The sequence below is a fragment of the Bubalus bubalis genome, chromosome 16, assembly GCF_019923935.1.
Source record: "Bubalus bubalis isolate 160015118507 breed Murrah chromosome 16, NDDB_SH_1, whole genome shotgun sequence".
In the NCBI taxonomy this organism is placed as follows: domain Eukaryota; kingdom Metazoa; phylum Chordata; class Mammalia; order Artiodactyla; family Bovidae; genus Bubalus; species Bubalus bubalis.
Genome location: NC_059172.1, coordinates 42823788 through 42843949, shown reverse-complemented (window position 1 = coordinate 42843949; position 20162 = coordinate 42823788). Strand labels below are relative to the sequence as shown.

Below are 20162 nucleotides of genomic sequence, written 5' to 3'. Positions count from 1 at the left end.
TCTTGCTTCAGCTAATCACAACTGTATATAGATTGCAAAAATGTCAATTTAGATCCTATACTCACAGATCTGTACTTTTTAGAATAAGTTGTTTTAAAACTAAATGTAGCCATAAATTTATCTACTTTCTAGGAAGAAATAAAACCACTTAGTATATATTAACTCTAAGAAAAAAAAGAAAGTAGGGTATTACTTATAATTTTGGTTTCTCTAGACCCTTTCTCTTCTCTTGGGATTTAGTATTTTCTTTTCTGTTCTTTTAATTTACTGACTTTGCTTTTACTCTCCTTTTGTGTTTTGCATTATTTTTTAAGTATTTATTTATTTGGCTGTGTTGGGTCTTGGTTGTGGCATGTGAGATCTTTCGTTGGGCACACAGTCTCTCTAGCTGTGGTGCTTGGGCTCAGTTGCCCCATGACGTGTGGGATCCTAATTCCCTAACCAGAGATTGAACATATGTCCCATGCATTGCACAGCAGATTCTTAACCACTGGGCCACTAGGGAAGTCCCCCCAAATTAATATTTTTTAATATTTTCTTCAGATTATATTTGACTTATTTTTCGTTTCTAGTAGAGTTTTACTGTATTTGGTAACTTTGAGATTTTTAAATTTAAATTTTTTATAAATTAGTTTTACAATACAAATAAATTGAATTCAACTTTTAATTTACTTCTTCTTAGTAGAAGCTTCTTTCCCCCCTCACTACCAGAGCTGGAAATTTTCAGAAGCAGAGGAAAAGGATGTGTGTTTGATTTAGCGTACCTAATTCTTGGGATTTAGGTAGTGGGAAATTATCTTCGGATTCTTTAATTATACCAGGTCTACGAGGTGGACACTGTCCTTTCTGCTTGGGTCAGTGTTTATTTGAGACCCGTCAGTTCTTTTTTCACTAAGTTTATTTATCTAATCATGGTAAAATATACATAAAATACAACTTCGCATTTTAACCATTTTTAATGTACAGTTGCTGCTAAGTCGCTTCAGTCGTGTCCGACTCTGTGCGACCCCATAGACTGCAGCCCACCAGGCTCCCCCGTCCCTGGAATTCTCCAGGCAAGAACACTGGAGTGGGTTGCCATTTCCTTCTCCAATGCATGAAAGTGAAAAGTGAAAGTGAAGTTGCTCAGTCGTGTCCGACTCTGCGACTCCATGGACTGCAGCCTACCAGGCTCCTCCGTCCATGGGATTTGCCAGGCAAGAGTACTGGAGTGGGGTGCCATTGCCTTCTCTGAATGTACAGTTAAGTGGCATTAAATATATTCACATGTGCAACCATCACTACTGTCTGTCTTTAGAACTTTTTCATCATCTCTTAACAGAAATTCTGTATCTGTTGAACAACAACTTCCCATTCCTCCCTCCTCTCCCTGCCCCTGGTAATCACTGTTCTTTCTGGCTCTGTGAATTTGACTCTTCTAGGTATTTCATATAAGTGGAATCATACAATGTTTGTCCTTTTGCGTCTGGCTTATTTCACTTAGCATATTATCTTCAGGCTGCTATGAACATTAGGGTACATGTATCTATTTGAATTTGAGTTTGCTCCAGATAAATGCCCAGGAGTTGGTTCAGTCTCTTGATTTGAGGAATTACACTGATTGATTTTCTTTCTTTTTTTTTTTAATTTATTTTTTTTTGATTGATTTTCAAGTACTGAATTAGCCTTTAATTCTGAGCATAAATGCTACTTAATGGGGTGTATTATTCTTTTTACATATTACTGGGAACAGTCTGCTGATACTTGGCTGGGGATTTCTTACCTATATTCATGAAAGACATTGATCTGTAGTTTTCTTATTATCTTTGTCTGGTTTTGGTCTCAGAGTTATACTCAACTCAAAAAATAGATTTGGAAATATTACTTTTCTGTTTTCAAGAAAGCTTTATGTAGAGTTTTAATATTTTATCTTGATTAATTGAATTTGCTTATTAAACTATAAGGCCTAAGAATTTTTTTTGTAGTAAGGTTTTAAACTAGATATTCTGAGGTACAGGACTATTCAGAATATCTGTTTCTTCTTGAGTGTCTTTCAAATTTTGTGTCTTTAAAAAAAATTATTCACTTCATCTGAGCTGTTGAGTTATGGGTATGAAGTTATTTAAAATAGTTCCTTATTATAGTATTAATGTTTTTGAGATCTGTATACTTTAAATTCCTGATACTGATAATTTGTGTCTTCTTCTTTTTCTTTGTCCATCTGGCTGAAAGTGAAAGTCGCTCAGTCATGTCCGACTTTTTGCAACCCCATGGACTACACAGTCCATGGAATTCTCTAGGCCAGAAACTGGAGTGGGTAGCCTTTCCCTTCTCCAGGATATCTTCCTAACCCAGGGATCGAACCCTGGTTTCCCACATTGCAGGCGAATTCTTTACCAGCTGAGCCACAAGAGAAGCCCAAGAATACTGGAGAGGGTAGCCTATCCCTTCTCTAGCGGATCTTCCTGACCCAGGAATCAAACTGGGGCCTCCTGCATTGCAGGCAGATTCTTTACCAGCTGAGCTATCTGGCTAGAGGTTTATAAATTACATTCAGCATTTCAGAGAAATAGCTTTGATTTCATTAGTTTTTACCTAAGTGTTTTCCTGTTTTCTATTTTTTTTTTACCCCTCTGATCTTTATTATTATTGTTTTTGCTTCTTATCTATATGCTCTTGAATACTTGAGGGGAACCTTCTACAAATCTCTGGCGTTTTCTCTCTTAGCATTTTCATCTTTTGCAGATTCTAGCTCTCTTGGTCTTTCTGGATATCTGTTCTGTCTTCTCCTCCCAGGGTATCTGTTGGACTTCATCCCTCTCTGTTCTGTAAACTCAGTGTGGGAAGCAGAAGAAGTCCTAAGGGTCACCTCATTTTTCATGATTATTGTCCTTTATTACATGATGTTCATTGTCTTGAAAACTTGTTATTTATATATTTTCTTCAGTTCTTTACTCTTTTAAAAAAATTTGTTTTGACAGGAGCTTAAATCTAGCTCTTCATTACTCCATCTTGGCCCATCATTTACTTGTCAACTGTTTTCTTATCTAAATAGTAAACTCTTGAAGGGAAGATAGCTTTCGTACCCCTTATAGTATGTAGTATAGGGCCTTGTATTCAGTCAGTGCTTACTGTGAATTTGACTTATTTCTGGAGTTTACTTGAACTGAATGGAAGAGGAAGGTAAAACACAAGAGTAAAGCCATCACCTGACTGCATTTCCCCTGCTTGTCAAATAAATGCTATGTGGAGCCTGGCAGTAGAATTTCTGTACTTCTCTCATGCCCTTACAGCTGGATTACTGGAACTGCTGCCTTAACGGCCACCAGATATGATGTGACCCAACTGGTCCATGTATTTAGCCTTAGTTTTTACAAGAATGGGTCAGGTTTGTAGGATGATGAGAAGGACAGAAATATATAGGAAAATCACAGATTAAGAAACAATCTCAAAAAAATTCCCCTTGATGCTAACTCCAAAATTCAGTTTCATTATTAAAATCAGGAGCTTTTAACCAAATTTACTTTTTTCTTTTTTTAACCATTTTTGTTTCATTACAGGCCATTGGAATTTATCTTGTTTTTGAAATTGGGTGGGTCTTTTTTGTTATTTTTATGTTTCATATGTTGTACATGTCCCGACTATGTTTTTGGTGTACAGTTAGTCAGTGAAGGTTCAATATTATGCCATCCTGATTTAAGTCATATTCCTAGGGTAGTAACTTCCAAAAATAAATCTGTAGGGTTTAACTTCCCTTGATTCTCAGTGGACCAGGAAAAGCAAAAAGAAAATTCAGGATTACAAATCGTGTTATTCTTTTACTGACGCTCTGCAGTAGATAATAGATAAATGGTTTCTTTATAGAATAATGCTAAATTGGGAGTGCTTAGTTTCATTCTAAATTCTGTGAATTATTTCCCCATCAATTTCTGTATCTAAATCTTCTAAACACTGTCGTACAAAGGAACACTGTTATCCTAGAAGTTGAAGTGGAGCCTACTTGGGTGAATCTGGGCACATTATTTAACCTTTCTGTATTTCAGTTTCCTCCTTTATAAAACAGGTACACTGTCTGCTTTCACTATTTCATGGGACAGTTATGATCATTGTGGAAGATAAAGAGTCAAATTCAACAAAGTTTTAAATAGCACCTATCTTTGAGAGAGACAGTGGTAATAAGTTCTAGGGAAATAATTGAATAAAACACAGCCTTATGGTTAGTAATAATATAGTGAGACATACAGCCTGTTTTGTAATCAGTTGTAATACAAGGTAGTTGGATAAATGTTCAAATATAGATATTCAAGAATTGAGAGCCCCCCAAAAAGGAGCAGTTTAGACTTGAAATAAGCGAACCCGTCGCTGAGATGCTGATTGTTTGATCTCAAGCTCTAGTGCTTTGAAAATGCCAAGGTGCTATGTAAACATAAGATGTGCTATTATTTTATTTTATGTTTATTTAAGCATTTTTCCGTGAGCTAATCTGATTGGAGACCTCTTAGCCATTTTTTCTTTACCTTTGTTGTTTGCTTTGTAGGTCTGACCTTGTTATTCAGTCTTCATTATTTTTGCTCCTGATGCTTGGGTCTAGGTACACTGTGGTGGTGTGGCACTCAGGCTTTCTCTCTTCTGTGAATGAATGATTTAGTTGTTATTTTTCAAGGGAAAATTTTTCTCTATATCTATTTTATTCTTTGATAAAGTAGTGATCGAAAGGAAGATTTTCTCCTCCAGGCTGCTTTTCAGAGATTATTACCTCTGAAGTTCCAAGGAGACACTCATTTTGCTATTATCCAGATACATTTAGACTGAGCTTTTTTTTGCAGTAGAACATTTTGTTCTGTTTGCTGTAATTTTTTTTCAAGGGACAAAGATAAACAGCTTAAACAGATAACCATCTCTGGTTGCTGTTTCTAACAATAATATTTAGCAGCCAGTGAATATTCTGCAAGTGCCTTTCTCAGAAAGGCTGCATTAAGTAAACAAGTAGTAAATATTCTGGGTGACTGACAGATGATAGAATTTAAAACTAGCCAACTGTCCATATCAAACTAATACATTGTTTTTCTGTTTTGGTAAATAATACTCATCTTGTTTAGACAGTTCTTATCAAAAACAGTGTTAGCATTTCATACCAAACATATTTTTATGAAACCCATGAGAGCTAAAACTAACAAATTTTGAACTGGTTGAATCATTTCATTAGTTTACTTAGACGTATATTTTGATTTATTTCCAAATCACAAGTTATACTGTATCCTGTGTTTTGAAAAATGATAGTTTTTGTGCAGTGTTGCAGTCAGCTACCATTTACAGTAAAACTTGGGTTGTTTTTGACATTGATATCTTAGACGTGGATTGAATTGGTACTTGGAATTGATTACAGGGGTTTTGTGAAGTTTCTGTACTTAATATTTTGTGGTATCTATCTCATGTATCACTGTGATTTGGAGTGTCATTCCTCTGCAAACATATAATACTAGTCTGAGGGACTTAGCCATTTCTAGTACTCTTGCCTGGGCCCACAGAAAATACAGCTACTATATACATTACACACACACACACATATATATATATAGGTTTCCCTGGTGATTCAGACAGTAAAGAATCTGCTTGCAGTGCAGGAGACCTGGGTTTGATCCGGGTTGGGACAATCCCCTGGAGAAGGAAATGGCAACCCGCTCCAGTATTCTTGCCTGGAGAATTCTATGGACAGGGGAGCCTGGGCTACAGTCCATAGGGTCTGAAAGAGTTGGACACGACTGAAGGACTAACACTTTCACACACACACACACACACACACATATTTCAGGTTCAGATATTTTCTTGCACTACATTACATTCAGGTAACAACTATGCATCATTAAAATCACCAGAAACACTAAAACATAAACTCCCACAGGGCAAGGACTTTATTTTTCTTATCCTATTTTAGTGCTTGGCACAGAGTAGTTGCTCAATAAATTAATTGAATTAATTAATTACCATCCATTTCTGGGTGTCCATCACTGGACACCCAGACACTGGACATCATTGCTTATAAAAATATGGACACGTGGATTCTACCCTTCAGTAATGTCACCTGTTTGGTCCCTCTACCATCCCACACTGTATGTCTCAGATGAGATGTTTCCTCTGTTCCATTCATCAGTTACTGACTAGAACCCTTATATAATAGTAGCAGTAATGAAGGTGATATGGACTGCCAGTATATCTGAGTACCAGCTGTGTGACAGGCTAGAGGTTCTACCATAGTGTTTATTAATCATGCACTGTCTCAGGTATTGCGCTAAACAACTTACATACATTATATCATTTAATCTTACCCACAAAATATGAGATATTTTATGTTCAAGAAAAACTGAGGTTCAGAGAAATTAGAAAATTTCACTAAGAACATAACTTCACTTAAGGCCAGAATCAAGACTCATTTCTTTTCTGTCTGATGTCAGAAGCCTTGAGATTATCAAGTTCAGCCTTCTTTACAAACTTGTTTTCAGTATATCTGATAAATTGCCATCTAGCTTCTGGTTTAATATGTCCAATAAGGGGTTCTAATTCTTGAGGAGATAGCTGTTGGTAGAAATGTAAATTGTTGCAGACATTATGAAGAACAATATGGAGGTTCCTCAAAAAACTAAAAATAGAACTATTGTATGATCCAGCAATTCCACTCATGGGTATATATCCAAAGGAAATGAAAACACTACTTTGAAAAGATACTTGTACTCCCAGTGTTCCTAGCAGTATTATTTGTAATAGGCACGATATGGATGCAACGTAAGTGTCCATCAACAGATGAATGGATAAAGATGTGGTGTGTGTATCTGTATCTGTATATATGTATGTGTATATGTATGTGGTGTGTATACATATACACACACTTACACACAATGGAATATTACTCAGCCATAAAAAGAACAAAAATTTGCCACACCTTAAAGTAACCTTTACTGAGTATTTCCTACCTGGCTAGGCATTGTTGTAAGCACTTCCATACTCAAAACAACCCTATTAAAAAATGGAACAATTATTGATCCAAATTTGAAATACTTTCAGTTGCTCAGATCCCAAAAGCATAAATCACATTCTGGGTACTCCTCTCTTCCTCACATGCCACATCCATTCCATTAATTACATCTTCAGAAAAATCTATTAATTTCCCTCCATTCCCAACACAATGAGCACAGTCCTCGCTGCCATTATTTCTCTACTGGATAAGCACAGTAGCCTTGAAAAGTTAATATTTATGTTCATGGTGAAATTTTTTTTAAAGGTTTAAAAGGAAAATATCCTCTCTATTCTGACACTCCAGAGACAGTTTCTTGGGTTTTATTTCAGAAGTAATTCTATTAATTTCAGATCTTAAAAGATGTTGCTATTAAAGTGCTGCACTCATATGCCAGCAAATTTGGAAAACTCAGCAGTGGCCACAGGACTGGAAAAGGTCAATTTTCATTCCAGTCCCAAAGAAAGGCAATGCCAAAGAATGTTCAGAGTACTGCACAATTGTACTCATTTCACACACTAGCAAAGTAATGCTCAAAATTCTCAAAGCTAGGCTTCAACAGTATATGAACTGAGAACTTCCAGATGTTCAAGCTGGATTTGGAAAAGGCAGAGGAACCAGAGATCAAATTGTCAACTTCCATTGGATCATAGAAAAAGCAAGAAAATTCCAGAAAAAAAATCTACTTCTGCTTTATTAACTATGCTATCAATAAAAGAATTGACCCTTTGAACTGTGGTGTTGAAGAACTCTTGAGTGTCCCTTGGACTGCAAGGAGATCAAACCAGTCCATCCTAAAGGAAATCCATTCTGAATATTCATTAGAAGGACTGATGCTAAAGCTGAAGCTGCAGTACTTTGGCCACCTGATGCAAAGAACTGACTCTTTGGAAAAGACCCTGATGCTGGGAAAGATTGAAGGCAGGAGAAGAAGGGAATGACAGGATGAGATGGTTGGATGGCGTCACCGACTTGATGGATATGAGTTTGAGCAAGCTCCGGGAGTTGGTGATGGACAGTGAAGCTTTGTGTGCTGCAGTCCGTGGGGTGTGCTGCAGTCCAACTCACAAAGAGTTGGACAGGACTGAGCAACTGAACTGAGCTGATACATGTTTACCCATCTGGAGCAAATGCTGTTGTGGCCCTGTCCTTCTTTCCTCAGTGCCCTGCCTGTGATCAGCACCTTCCATTTCCATGCAAGTTGTCCTGACATCTGATTGCCAGTACATCTAATTGTTAGCTTAGGGGCTTTCTTGGTCTCCTGAAGCTTACTCTGTACCTGCACAGTGACAGGCCAAAAGTTCTAGGGAATTCATGCTCCGGAGGAGTAGCCTCCAACTGATGACTGACAGAAACTGAGGGGAAAATCTCTATTCCCTCGCCCCTTGAATGGGATAAACTCTAATGCAAGACCTACACTGACTCTCAGTGAGACAGTTTAACTCCAGTTGCCCACAGATGTAGACAACTCATAAATGATCACCATGGCTGCCTTCTTTTCCCTTCTTCCTGACTACAGTTTCCTGGAATTATTTCCTAAAGAAACTGCTTGCACTAAAATCCTTACTTCAGGGTTTGCTTCTGGGGAAACTGTAACATAAATATTGGCACACATTCTTAACTCCTCCTTTGTGCACCCCCATGTAATCAGACATGTAGGAAGTAAATCCTGTATATTTGGCCTTAAACACTCAATTTGACCATGTTTGTTTTCTTTAATTCTCATAGGCAGCTGTTGGGATCAATAGATATTCTTAAATTTTTTTTGTTTAAATTATTATGCAGTAAAATTGACCTTTTTATTTGTTTAGGATACAGCCTATATATATATTTTAACACATGTATTACCACCACTGACATCGGAATACAAGATGGTTCAATCGCTGAAATAGATTCCCTCATACTATCCCTTTATTGTCACACCTCCTACCACTGTAACCCCTGGCAACCAGTGATATGTTCACCATTACTGTAATTTTATCTTTTTGACAGTGCTGTATAAATGAAATCATACAGTGTGTAAACTTTAGGTCCTGGTTTCTTTCAATTAACGTAATGTATTTGAGACTAAGTTGTTGCATGTATCAGTAGTTTGTTCCTTTTCATTATATTATTCCGTATTCCATTATGTGGGTGTACCGTATTTTTGTTTATCCACTCACCTATTGAAAGGCATATGAGTTACTTTCAGTTTTTGGCTGTTATGAATAATGTACTGTGAATGCTTATGCACAAGTTTTTGTGTAGACCCATTAGTTTTCATTTCTCTTGGGTATATACCTAGAAGTAGAACTACTGATTCATGTGTTAGCTGTATGTTTGACCTTTTGCTGAACTGCTGGACTGTTTTTCAAAAGAGTTTGTACTGTTTGAAATTTCTACCAGCAGTTCTCTACGTTCTTGCCAATACTTTAACCAGCCTCTTTGACTATACTCATCCTAATGGGACTGAAGTACTATCTCATTGCATTCCCCTAATGACTCATGTTGTTAAGCATCTTTTCGTGTGTTTTTGGCTATTTGCATGATCTTCTCTGAATAAATATTTATTCAAGTATTTGCCTATTTTCTGATGGGATTGACTGTTATTTTTACTGTTGAGTTTTGAGAGTTCTTTATATATTCTGGAGACGTGGCTTTTAATTTTCTTAAGAGTATCTTTTTTACAGGCCAAATTTTTAACTTTTGTCAAGTTTGAGTTACTAATTTTTCTTAACACATCCTGCTTTTGTGTTATTTCTAAGAATTCTTCATTTAAACCCCAGTTCACAAAGATTTTCTCATGTGTTTTCTTCTAAAAGTTTTATGACTTTATGTTTTCTGTTTAGTTTGGAAGGAATGATGCTAAAGCTGAAACTCCAGTACTTTGGCCACCTCATGCGAAGAGTTGACTCATTGGAAAAGACTCTGATGCTGGGAGGGATTGGGGGCAGGAGGAGAAAGGGACGACAGAGGATGAGATGGCTGGATGGCATCACTGACTCGATGGACGTGAGTCTCAGTGAACTCTGGGAGTTGGTGAAGGACAGGGAGGCCTGGCGTGCTGCGATTCATGGGGTTGCAAAGAGTCGGACACGACTGAGCGACTGATCTGATCTGATCTGATGGTCCATTTGGAGTCAGTCTCTATATTAGACAAGTTTAGATTGAGATTAGGTTTTATTTTTGTTTGCATTTAAACAACCTGTTGTCCCAACACCATTTGTTGGAAACAGACTATTTTTTTTTTCCAGTTTGAATTACAAGTGCTCTTTGTCAGAGATCAAATGGTCATACTTATGGGTCTGTTTATGGACTTCTATTCCACTGACCTATGTTTTTGCTTCACTAGTCCTGCCCCTCCCCGCCCTGCCCATGTTTTGGCCACACTGGTGACTTGTGGAACCCTTGACCAGGGATCAAACTCAGGATCCTAGCAGTGGAAGCATGGAGTCCCAACCACTGGACTGCCACAGAATTCCAAACAATCTCTTGATTACTGTTGCTTTATAATTGTCATAAAATTCAGTACTGTGGTTTTTCCAACTTAATTTCTTTTTACAGCATTTTTTTAGTTATTGTTGTTCTTTTGTTGTACCATTTAATGTTTAAAAATGAACTTTATCTGTAAGTACAAAAAATGCCCTGCTTGGATTTTTATTTTAATATAGATCATTTTGGTGAAAATTTATATCTTTAATATGGTGAGTCTTCTGACACTGTCTCCCAGTTTTTAAGAACATCTTTGCTGTCTTTCTTAAGTGGCATGATTTGTTACATTTATATCTAAAAGTTTTCAATAGCAATGTGTCTATACATCTGTGTATGTGTGGCAGAGGGACTGTGACGGGTGTGAGACTTTTCCCTGTTGTCAGGCAGTGTTCCTTTGGGTTCTGAAAGGGTGTAGGCCCCAACTCTGGTCCCAGGAGTTTTGAAAGAAGTAGGAATGCAATCATTGGTCTTCAGCACTGGGTTCTTAGGGAATATGCCTAGCTGGGCCTAACCTTTCAACTGCAGCAAGAACCAACAGGATCTTATTATTCCATTCTGAATAAAGTTCCATGAGCCAGTGGGGCCAGGGTGGAGGGAAGCTTTTATAAATGCTGCTGCTTTTTTTTGAGCTTCATGTTGTTTATTGCTCATGTATAGAAACGTGGTTTTTGTGTTTTGACTTTGTATCTTGCTGCAGTTTTGTTTGTATTAGTTCTAGGAAGATTTTTTTTTTTAATCCCTAGGTTTTTCTACAGACATTCTTGTCATCTACATATTGAGGCAGTTTTATTCCTTCATTCTAGTCTGTATGTCTTTTTTTGCCAGAATGGTGAATGTAGATATCCTTACATTTTTCCTATTCTTAGGTGGAAAGTATGTCACTTTGCATCATTTACTGTGATGTTCGCTGTAGATCAATTGCACATGTCCTTTTTATGGTTGAAAAGTTCCCCTCTATTCCTAGGTTGATGAGAATTTTTATCCTGATGGTGTCAATGTGTTGTTAAATGACATTATGATGTGGTTTTTCTTTTTTAGATTGATATGATGGGTTATATTGACTTGTTTTTGAACTCTGAGTTAACCTTAAGTTGCTTGAATAAATCCCACTTGTTTGTGTTTCCTTTTCCTTTTATATACCGCAGAATTCGACTGCCTAATTTTTTTTTTGAGACATTTTGCGTGTACGTTATTTTGAAGCCAGTCACCAGTCTTTTTACTGTACTGAGCTTAATATATAGTACGTAATTTATTTTATAAAAGGTTTCATTTGGGGCAATTTTTCCCTCTTCAGATCTGCTAATAAGTCTTTTTTTTCCTTGTTTGTTTTATTTTGTTTTGTAAATGTTTCCCTTAAAAATAATATCTCTGGTGCATCACATTCATGTTTTGCTTTTTGGATGACGTTGTATTAGGGGATAGTAGACCCTCCCTTGGCTTTTAGTTTCTTTAAGTGAAAGACCATTAGTTCTCAAGTTTACCTTCTTTCTTGGGCTATTATAGAGCACTTGAAAGGACAAGAATGCAAATGAATGTTTCACACATGATATAATTTCTGAAGTTTCATTTTCATGTAATATGAGCCACATTATACATAGGCTTTTTGAAGGAGTCAGTTGACATCAAGATTTCACTGGGTTCTTTGTTTTTAGAGATCATGGTAATGGGACTATAAGTGGGAAAGCCCCAGATGAAAACATTCCTTCCATTTGTCATCCAGGAAATTAGTAAAATTCCAATGTTTATATAAACAATGTTCATAAACTGAAAAGAAAGAGGAATTGTAATGGAACTCACCTTATTTCTCCTATTCATAAGCACTAAATTTTGAATTCATTCTAAAAAAATCCAAGGAATTATTATGACTATTGGTTAAGTTTCAGTTTTCAATTAAAAGAGTCGGACCCTACTGAGTGACTGCACTAACTGATAACTGTCTTTGAAACATGTATTTTTGACTTTTAAAGTGCAGTGAGCTTCAGGAAGTGAGTAGTTGAGCCTGAAAGATTTTGAAATGTCAGCTCTCTGTACTGAATGGAATCTTAATTTTCCTATAAAATATATAAAGTCTTGATGATATGATTCGTCTTTTCTTAGAGTTGTTTATAAAATTTTAACTTTAGTAACTATAATCTTAATGAGTTCTACCTGAATGGCTAAATAAAATATATGAAATGCCTATATGTAAAGCTAAATATTTGTATGTGGTGAAATGGTGACAGTGAATTTAGATAAAGGAAGATGGCTTTCATTGTACTATTTGAATTAAGACTTAATATTTATATACGCACATGTGTATATAAATGGTACAACAATATGTGGAAGGAAACACCTATGATTTCTCCATTAAGCCACTTAAGGAAGCACTTAATCCTATATGTATAAATATACACAAAGTCAAAATTACCTGTGTGGATATTGTGCTGGGGTGACTTGCAAGCACCAAGAGATTAGGGAACCCAATGTGCAAAGATTATTTTTTTCTGCTTAGGAACTTTCTCCATTACCATGTTGCTTCATTTCATCATCCTTTACATTTAGAACACCTAACAACAGCAGTTAATCTTTTCTTGAACAAGTGTCAAAGTTTCCCATTGGTGGGAGGAGATGAGCTGTCTTTGTATTTGAGGTTTATTTCTGGATTCTCTGTTTTGTTCCTTTGCTCTGTTTGCCTGTTTACTCTAATACCACACTGCTGTTTATTACTCTGGCTTTATCATAGTTCTTGAAATCAAGTAGTGTTAGTTCTTTTACTTTTGTCTTTTTAAAAGTTGTTTGAGCTATTCTGTATCCTTTATATTTCAGTTGGAATTTTAAATTCAGTTTTATAATTTTTACCAAAGACAAAAACAAAACCCTTCTAGCATTTGGATTGGAATTACTTTGAATCTATAGATTTATTCAATTTTAGGTTAATTTGGAAAGTTGATAGTTTAATAATATTGAGTTGACCAACCCTTGAACAAAGTATATCTTCCTATTTATTTAGATCTTCTTTAGCTTTTTAGGAATGTTTTTCAGTTCAGTCTACAGGTCTTTCATATTTTTTGACATTTTATCCCTATTTCATATTTTTGATGCTATTGTACATGATATTTTCATTTATGATTGTTCACTCTTAATGTGTAGAATACAATTGATGTTTGTGTATTGATTCTGTAATCTTACTCAGCATCATGTATTAGTTCTAGACATTGTTTATAGATTTTCTACATTGTCAGTTGAATGCCGTCTGTGAGTAAGGAGTTTTATTTCTGTTTTTCCAAAATATATACCTTCCATTCCTTCCTCCCTCCCTCCCTTCCCCTAATTGCTCCAGCTCAAACCTGTAGCACAAAGTAGAGTAGATGTGGTAATAGTGGACATGCTGGTCTTATTTCTGGTCTTAGCAGGAAAGCATTCAGTTTTTAAACATTCAGTGTGTGACGTTCACTGTAGGTTTTGCGTAGATGTCCTTTATCTGTTAAGGAAATTTCACTGTTACTCCTAATGTGCTCAGAATTTTTTATTAGAAGTGATACTGAATTTCAAATACGTCTGCTTCTGTCAAAATTATCATATTCTTTTTTCTTTTTTAGTTTGTTACAGTTCCTTGTGTAACCATGTTAAAATAATGAATTATATTGTTTTTCAAATGTGAACCAACCCTTTATTCTTGGGACAAATCCTTCTTGGTCATGATGCCTTTTGCTGTATTCTTAGATTCAGTTTGCTAAAAAGTATTTTTAAAAGAATTTCTGTGACTGTGTTCCTGAGGGCTACTGGTAGTTTTCTTATAATGTTTTTGTCAGATTTTGGTATCAGGGTAATATTGGCTTCATGAGATGAGTTTGGGGATTATCCTATCCTTTTCACATTTTTAGAGTTTGTGTAGAACATTATTATGGGTTCCTTAAATGTTCAGTGGACTCCACCAGTAAAACTGTCTGAGACTGTAGTTTTCATTATGGGTAGATGTTTAAGTACAGTTTTAATTTCTTTAGTAAATATAGGGTTCTTTAGGTTATCGGTTTCTTCATGAGTGAGCTTGGGTAGTTTGTGTTTTTTAGATAATTTTGTTTATTTTTTCTGATTGTCGAGTTTATTTGCATAAGTTTATCCATAATATTCCTTTATTAATCTTCTACTGTCAGCGCTCTATAGTGATACCATCTGTCTTATTTCTGATTTTGGCAGTTTGTGTCTTCTCTTTTCTCATTTTCAGTCTGGCTAGAAGTTTATCAACTTTTTTGGTATTTTAAAAGAACCAGCTACTGCTTTCATTATTTTTCTATTGCATATGTTCTCTATTTCATTGATTTCTGTTTTGATCCCTATTATTTTCTTTTATTCTGTTTACCTTGAGTTTTCTTTTTTATCTAGTTAAGGTAGAAGCTGAGTTCATTGACCAAAACCTTTCTTCTTTTCTATTTTAAGTGCTAAAACTGCCCCCTTTATTGCTGCTTTAGTGGCATCCCACAGATTCTGATAGGTAATCTTTTTACTTCATTTAGTTCAAAATACTTTGTAATTTCCCTTTTGATTTCCTCTTTGACCCATGAGTTATTTAGAAATTTATTATTTAGCTTCCAAGAGTGTGAATTTTCCAGAGATCTGTTTTTAATTTCTGATTTAATTCCCTTGTGGTGTGAAAATATACTTTTTATGATTCAAGTCATTTTAAATTCATTGCAATATATTTTATGACCCAGAATATACTCCATCTTGCCTTTTTTGAAGTATGCTTGAAAAGAATGTGTGTTCTGCTGCTATTTGTGTGGGGTGTTTTATAAAAATCAGTTAGGTCTAGTTTGGTTGATCAGATCAGATCACATCAGTCGCTCAGTCATGTCCGACTCTTTGCGACCCCATGAATCGCAGCACGCCAGGCCTCCCTGTCCTTCACCAACTCCTGGAGTTCACTGAGACTTACGTCCATCGAGTCAGTGATGCCATCCAGCCATCTCATCCTCTGTCATCCCTTCTCCTCCTGCCCCCAATCCCTCCCAGCATCAGAGTCTTTTCCAATGAGTCAACTCTTCGCATGAGGTGGCCAAAGTACTGGAGTTTCAGCTTTAGCATCATTCCTTCCAAAGAAATCCCAGGGCTGATCTCCTTCAGAATGGACTGGTTGGATCTCCTTGCAGTCCAAGGGACTCTAAAGAGTCTTCTGCAACACCACAGTTCAAAGCATCAATTCTTCAGTGCTCAGCCTTTTTCACAGTCCAACTCTCACATCCATACATGACCACAGGAAAAACCATAGCCTTGACTAGACGAACCTTTGTTGGCAAAGTAATGTCTCTGCTTTTGAATATGCTATCTAGGTTGGTCATAACTTTCCTTCCAAGGAGTAAGCACCTTTTAAGTTTGGTTGATAGTATTGTTCAAATCTTTTACATTCTTAGTATTTTTTTTGTAAGCTTGTTTTATCAGTTATTAAGAGATTTTGAAGTCTTTGACTAAAATAGAGGAAATTTGTGTCTTTTTACTCATAGGTCTGTCCGATTTATTTCATGTATTTTGAAGCTCTTTATAAGGGGCATAAATACTTAGAAATTTATGTTTCCTTGATGAACTGGCTCATAAATCATTATAAAATTTCTTTTTAATTCCTGTTAACATTCTTTGGTCTGAAATCTACAGTAATATTAATCTTAATCCAGCTTTCCTTTAGTTAATGTTAGCAGATGATATCTGTTTTCCATCCTTTTTAACTTCTTTGGCTCGTTGTATTTTTAAGTTTCTTGTAGGCAGCACACGTTTGGGTCTTGCTTTTTATCCAAATTCCATTATCTCAGCCATTTAATGTGATTATTAATATAGTTAGGCTTAAGTTTATTTTACTGCTTGTTTTTTGTTCATCTCATTGACTTTTTCTGCTTTGTTTTAGATTATTTTTCTTGATTATTTTATTTCTGTTGTCTTATTATTTTTAACTATTTGTTTTGTCATTTTTCAGTCTTATACATCTTTAACTTACAGTCTATTTAACTTAACAGTCTATATTTAAGTGATACTATACAACCTTTCCTACAGTATTATGAACTGTATAGTATTCCTGTACTCTGCCATTTGCCTCTCCTGACTTTTGTACAATTGTTGACATATACTTTACATTTATTGATATATGGCACCCCACTCCAGTACTCTTGCCTGGAAAATCCCATGGACGGAGGAGCCTGGTAGGCTGCAGTCCATGGGGTCGCTAGGAGTCGGACATGACTGAGCGACTTCACTTTCACTTTTCACTTTCATGCATTGGAGAAGGAAATGGCAACCCACTCCAGTGTTCTTGCCTGGAGAATCCCAGGGACGGGGGAGCCTGGTGGGCTGCCGTCTATGGGGTGGCACAGAGTTGGACACGACTGAAGTGACTTAGCATAGCATAGCATAGTATAAATCCCATGCCACAATGTTATTTTTGTTTATATAGTCAATCATCTTTAAAAGAAATTTAAATAAGAAAAATTTTATTTATTTATGCACATGGTTACACTTTTGGTGCTCTGTCCTGTTTTGTGTAGATCCAGTTTTCATCTGCTGTTGTTTGGCCATTATTTATTCAAACATTTTTTTCTCTTTCTCCTCCTCACGTCTTTGATTCTTATTACTCTTATGTTAGGATGCTTGAAGTCTTAGAGCTCACTGATGCTCATTTCATTTCATTTCAGAGGGTTCTTTCTTCTCTCTGTATTTTATTTAGATAATTTTATTGGTGTGAATTCAAAACAGGGAGGCCTAGCATGCTGCAATTCATGGGGTTGCAAAGAGTCGGACACGATTGAGCGACTGAACCGGACTGAATCTTTTTTTCTGTGACATTTAATATGTTGTGTATCCTATCCATTTTTAAAATCTCATACATTGTAGTTTTTCTCTTTAGAAGTTGATTTGAGTCTTTTATATTTTCCACATCTCTATTTAACTTTTTCAACATATAGGAATCAGTAATAGTAGCTGTGTGTCTTTTTTTGCTCATTCTGATATCTCTATCAGTTCTAAGTCAGCTTTGATTGATGCTTCTCCTTATTATGGGTTCTATTTCCCTCTCTCTTTGTATGTCTGTTGATCTTTAATAAGGTGCCTGACATCCTGAATTTTATTTTGTTGGGTGATGAACATTTTGTATTCCTATAAATCTTCCTGAGCTTCTAAGATGCAGTTAAGTTAATTTAAACAATTTGACCTTTTTGGGTCTTGCTTGTATGATTTGTTATGTAATTTTAGAGCAGATTCAATCTAGGTCTAATTATTCCTACTACTGAGACAAGACCTTTCTATGGATTCTGTCCAGTGTCCTATGAATTATGAATTTTTCCATTCTGGATGGAAGGAACAGACACTTTGCCCAGCCATGCTTAAATGATAAGTGCTCTTTTCTCTAATCTTTTCAGATGGCTCTTTTACCAGCCTGGGTGGTTTCCTCATATACATGCACTGACCAGAACCCTCCTGAATTCTCAGAGGAACCCTTGCAGATATCCCATTCTTTCTTTCTGCAACTCCCTCCTCTCTGGGTTCTGTCCTAAGAACTCTAGCTGCCTTGCTCTCCAGAGGTCTCTGCTCTATTTCCTTGTCTAGGGAGTCCTCTAAGCCCCACCTCTGTCCCCCCTCCCTGCACCATGGCCTGTAAACTCTCTCAAGGCAGAAAGTGGTGCCAATAGTGAAAGTGAAAGTCACTCAGTTATGTCCAACTCTTTGTGAGCCCATGGACTACACAGTCCATGGAATTCCCCAGGTCAGAATACTGGAATGGGTAGTCCTTCCCTTCTCTGGGGGATCTTCCCAACCCAGGGATCGAACCCAGGTCTCCCACATTACAGGTGGATTTTTTGCCAGCTGAGCCACAAGAGAAGCCCAAGAGTACTGGAGTAGGTAGTCTATCCCTTCTCCAGCGGCTCTTCCTGACCCAGGAATTGAACTGGGGTCTCCTGCATTGCAAGTGGATTCTTTACCGAATGACCTGCTGTTTCCTGCTTTTCAGGGATCTTTGTCCATCAGTTGCCCACTATTTCATATATTTTTCCCCAGCTTTTTAAGGTGTTTCAAGCTGCAGGGTAAATCTTGGCCCAAAATATGAATCAGTTTTTATTAATTTGAAGTTTTATTACCTTGTTGTTCATAGTAGTTTTTTAGTTGATCCTCTTCACTTTTCCAGTGAATGATATAACAGTTAGATCACTGGGAAATAGTGAGAATTTTATCTTCCAATTTTTGTATTGTTAGTTTCTTTCTCTTGGGTAATTGCTTCTGCTAATATGTCCAGTAAACAATATCAGCAATAATGGAACTCATTTTTAATTTAAGAATGAGTGTTACGTTGAATTATGTCCTATTTTTAAAATTATGGAGTTAATTTTATTACTTTTATAATTTATTAATATAATTAATTAATGTTAATAGATTTCTATTGGTATTTTGATTTTTTTGATCCATTGTAAAATATTTAGCCTTCTCTTTCTTTTTTTCTCTTTAGGATCTTTTTTTTTTTTTTTTCATTTGTTGAAGTTTCATGATGATGTGCTAAAAGTAATGGCTTTTAAAAAAACATTAATTCAGTGTACTAGACATATTGAAGTTTAATTCTGTCCTAAGGTCCTGAGCCTTTCTGGGGAGTGGGCGTGGGAGGGCTGTGTTATTATTTCTTTTATGTATTTTCTTTATGTGTATTCCTTTTGAATTTCCTGTTACCTAAGAATTAGAACTCCCACGATGATCTACGTTTCTTACTTATTTCTTTCCCATTTTCCATTTGTATGTCCCTTTTGGGGGCCTACTGGAACAGTCTTACAGTTGCTTCAGTTTTAATTTTTATTATTTCTCTTGTTCTGTAAATGTTCTGATATACAGACTCTTCTTAATGATTTTGATCTTTTTATTCTCATGTGTTGAAAGTCTTCTGCTTCTCCTTATATTGTCTTATGGTCACTGAGTTCCTCCTTTGTTCATTTTGGTCTTCCCTTCATATTTGTGGCATTCATACATACCTGGGGCCTGTCTTTCATTATCTTTTCTAAGAATTGGTAGTGTAAACCAGTTTTCTGGCTTCCGAAAGTCACTTCCCATTTTAAACCTGTTATCTTCCTTCACATTACTTTGCTGTTTGTGTGTGTGTGTGTGTGTGTGTGTGTGTGTGTGTTTTAACTGCAATTTCAGAGCATTTGAGGAGGTCTTGGAGGTAAATGCGTTTGTTTCATCTGTAATGCTTAACTGGAAGTCCTTTAATCCCTTTTTTTTTGCAGTCTTCATCTTAGAACTATTTTAAGTTTGTAAATCATGTACTGCTGTATTTCTTTCAGAAGTTGGACATTAGAACATATTCTAATGTTCATTTTTCTTTTTTGGAGTTTACTTCTTGAAATTTTTATATTTAAAGCTTTACATGTAGGGATCTTCATGAGACTGATGTGCTAGGATACTAAAAAATTAAGAAATTAGGTTAGCTCATCCTGTGACTTTGAGACTATATTAAGGTTATAAATAAGATATTTTTAAAAATTGCTTGTTGCTGGTCTCAAAGAGAGCTGTTGATTTTTACATGTTCTTATATGATGCTACATAACTAAACTCTTATTTACTCAAACAATAGTTAATCAGTTTGCTTGGATTCTGAAGGCTGACAATCATATTATCTTACACATAAACACATTTAAGTTATTTTGGATATTCTTTTATACTATATCAATATATTTCATCAAAAGCTGTCTACTAAAACTAGGCA

General features: G+C 35.9%; 1 protein-coding gene across 4 annotated transcripts in view; it reads left to right on the top strand.

Moving 5' to 3' along the window:
• The window catches only part of SBF2 (SET binding factor 2), a 509682-nt gene that overhangs the window by 188007 nt on the left and 301513 nt on the right, over positions 1 to 20162 (top strand). Inside the window, exon 1 of one of the 4 annotated variants that reach the window (XM_044929498.2) lies at positions 9959 to 9979. The exons of the other annotated variants lie outside the window; for them this stretch is intronic. Coding sequence (XP_044785433.1) covers positions 9974 to 9979 — 6 coding nt within the window. The 5' untranslated portion in view covers positions 9959 to 9973. Of the gene's footprint in view, positions 1 to 9958; positions 9980 to 20162 lie in introns of those variants that run through there. 4 annotated transcript variants of the gene reach the window in all.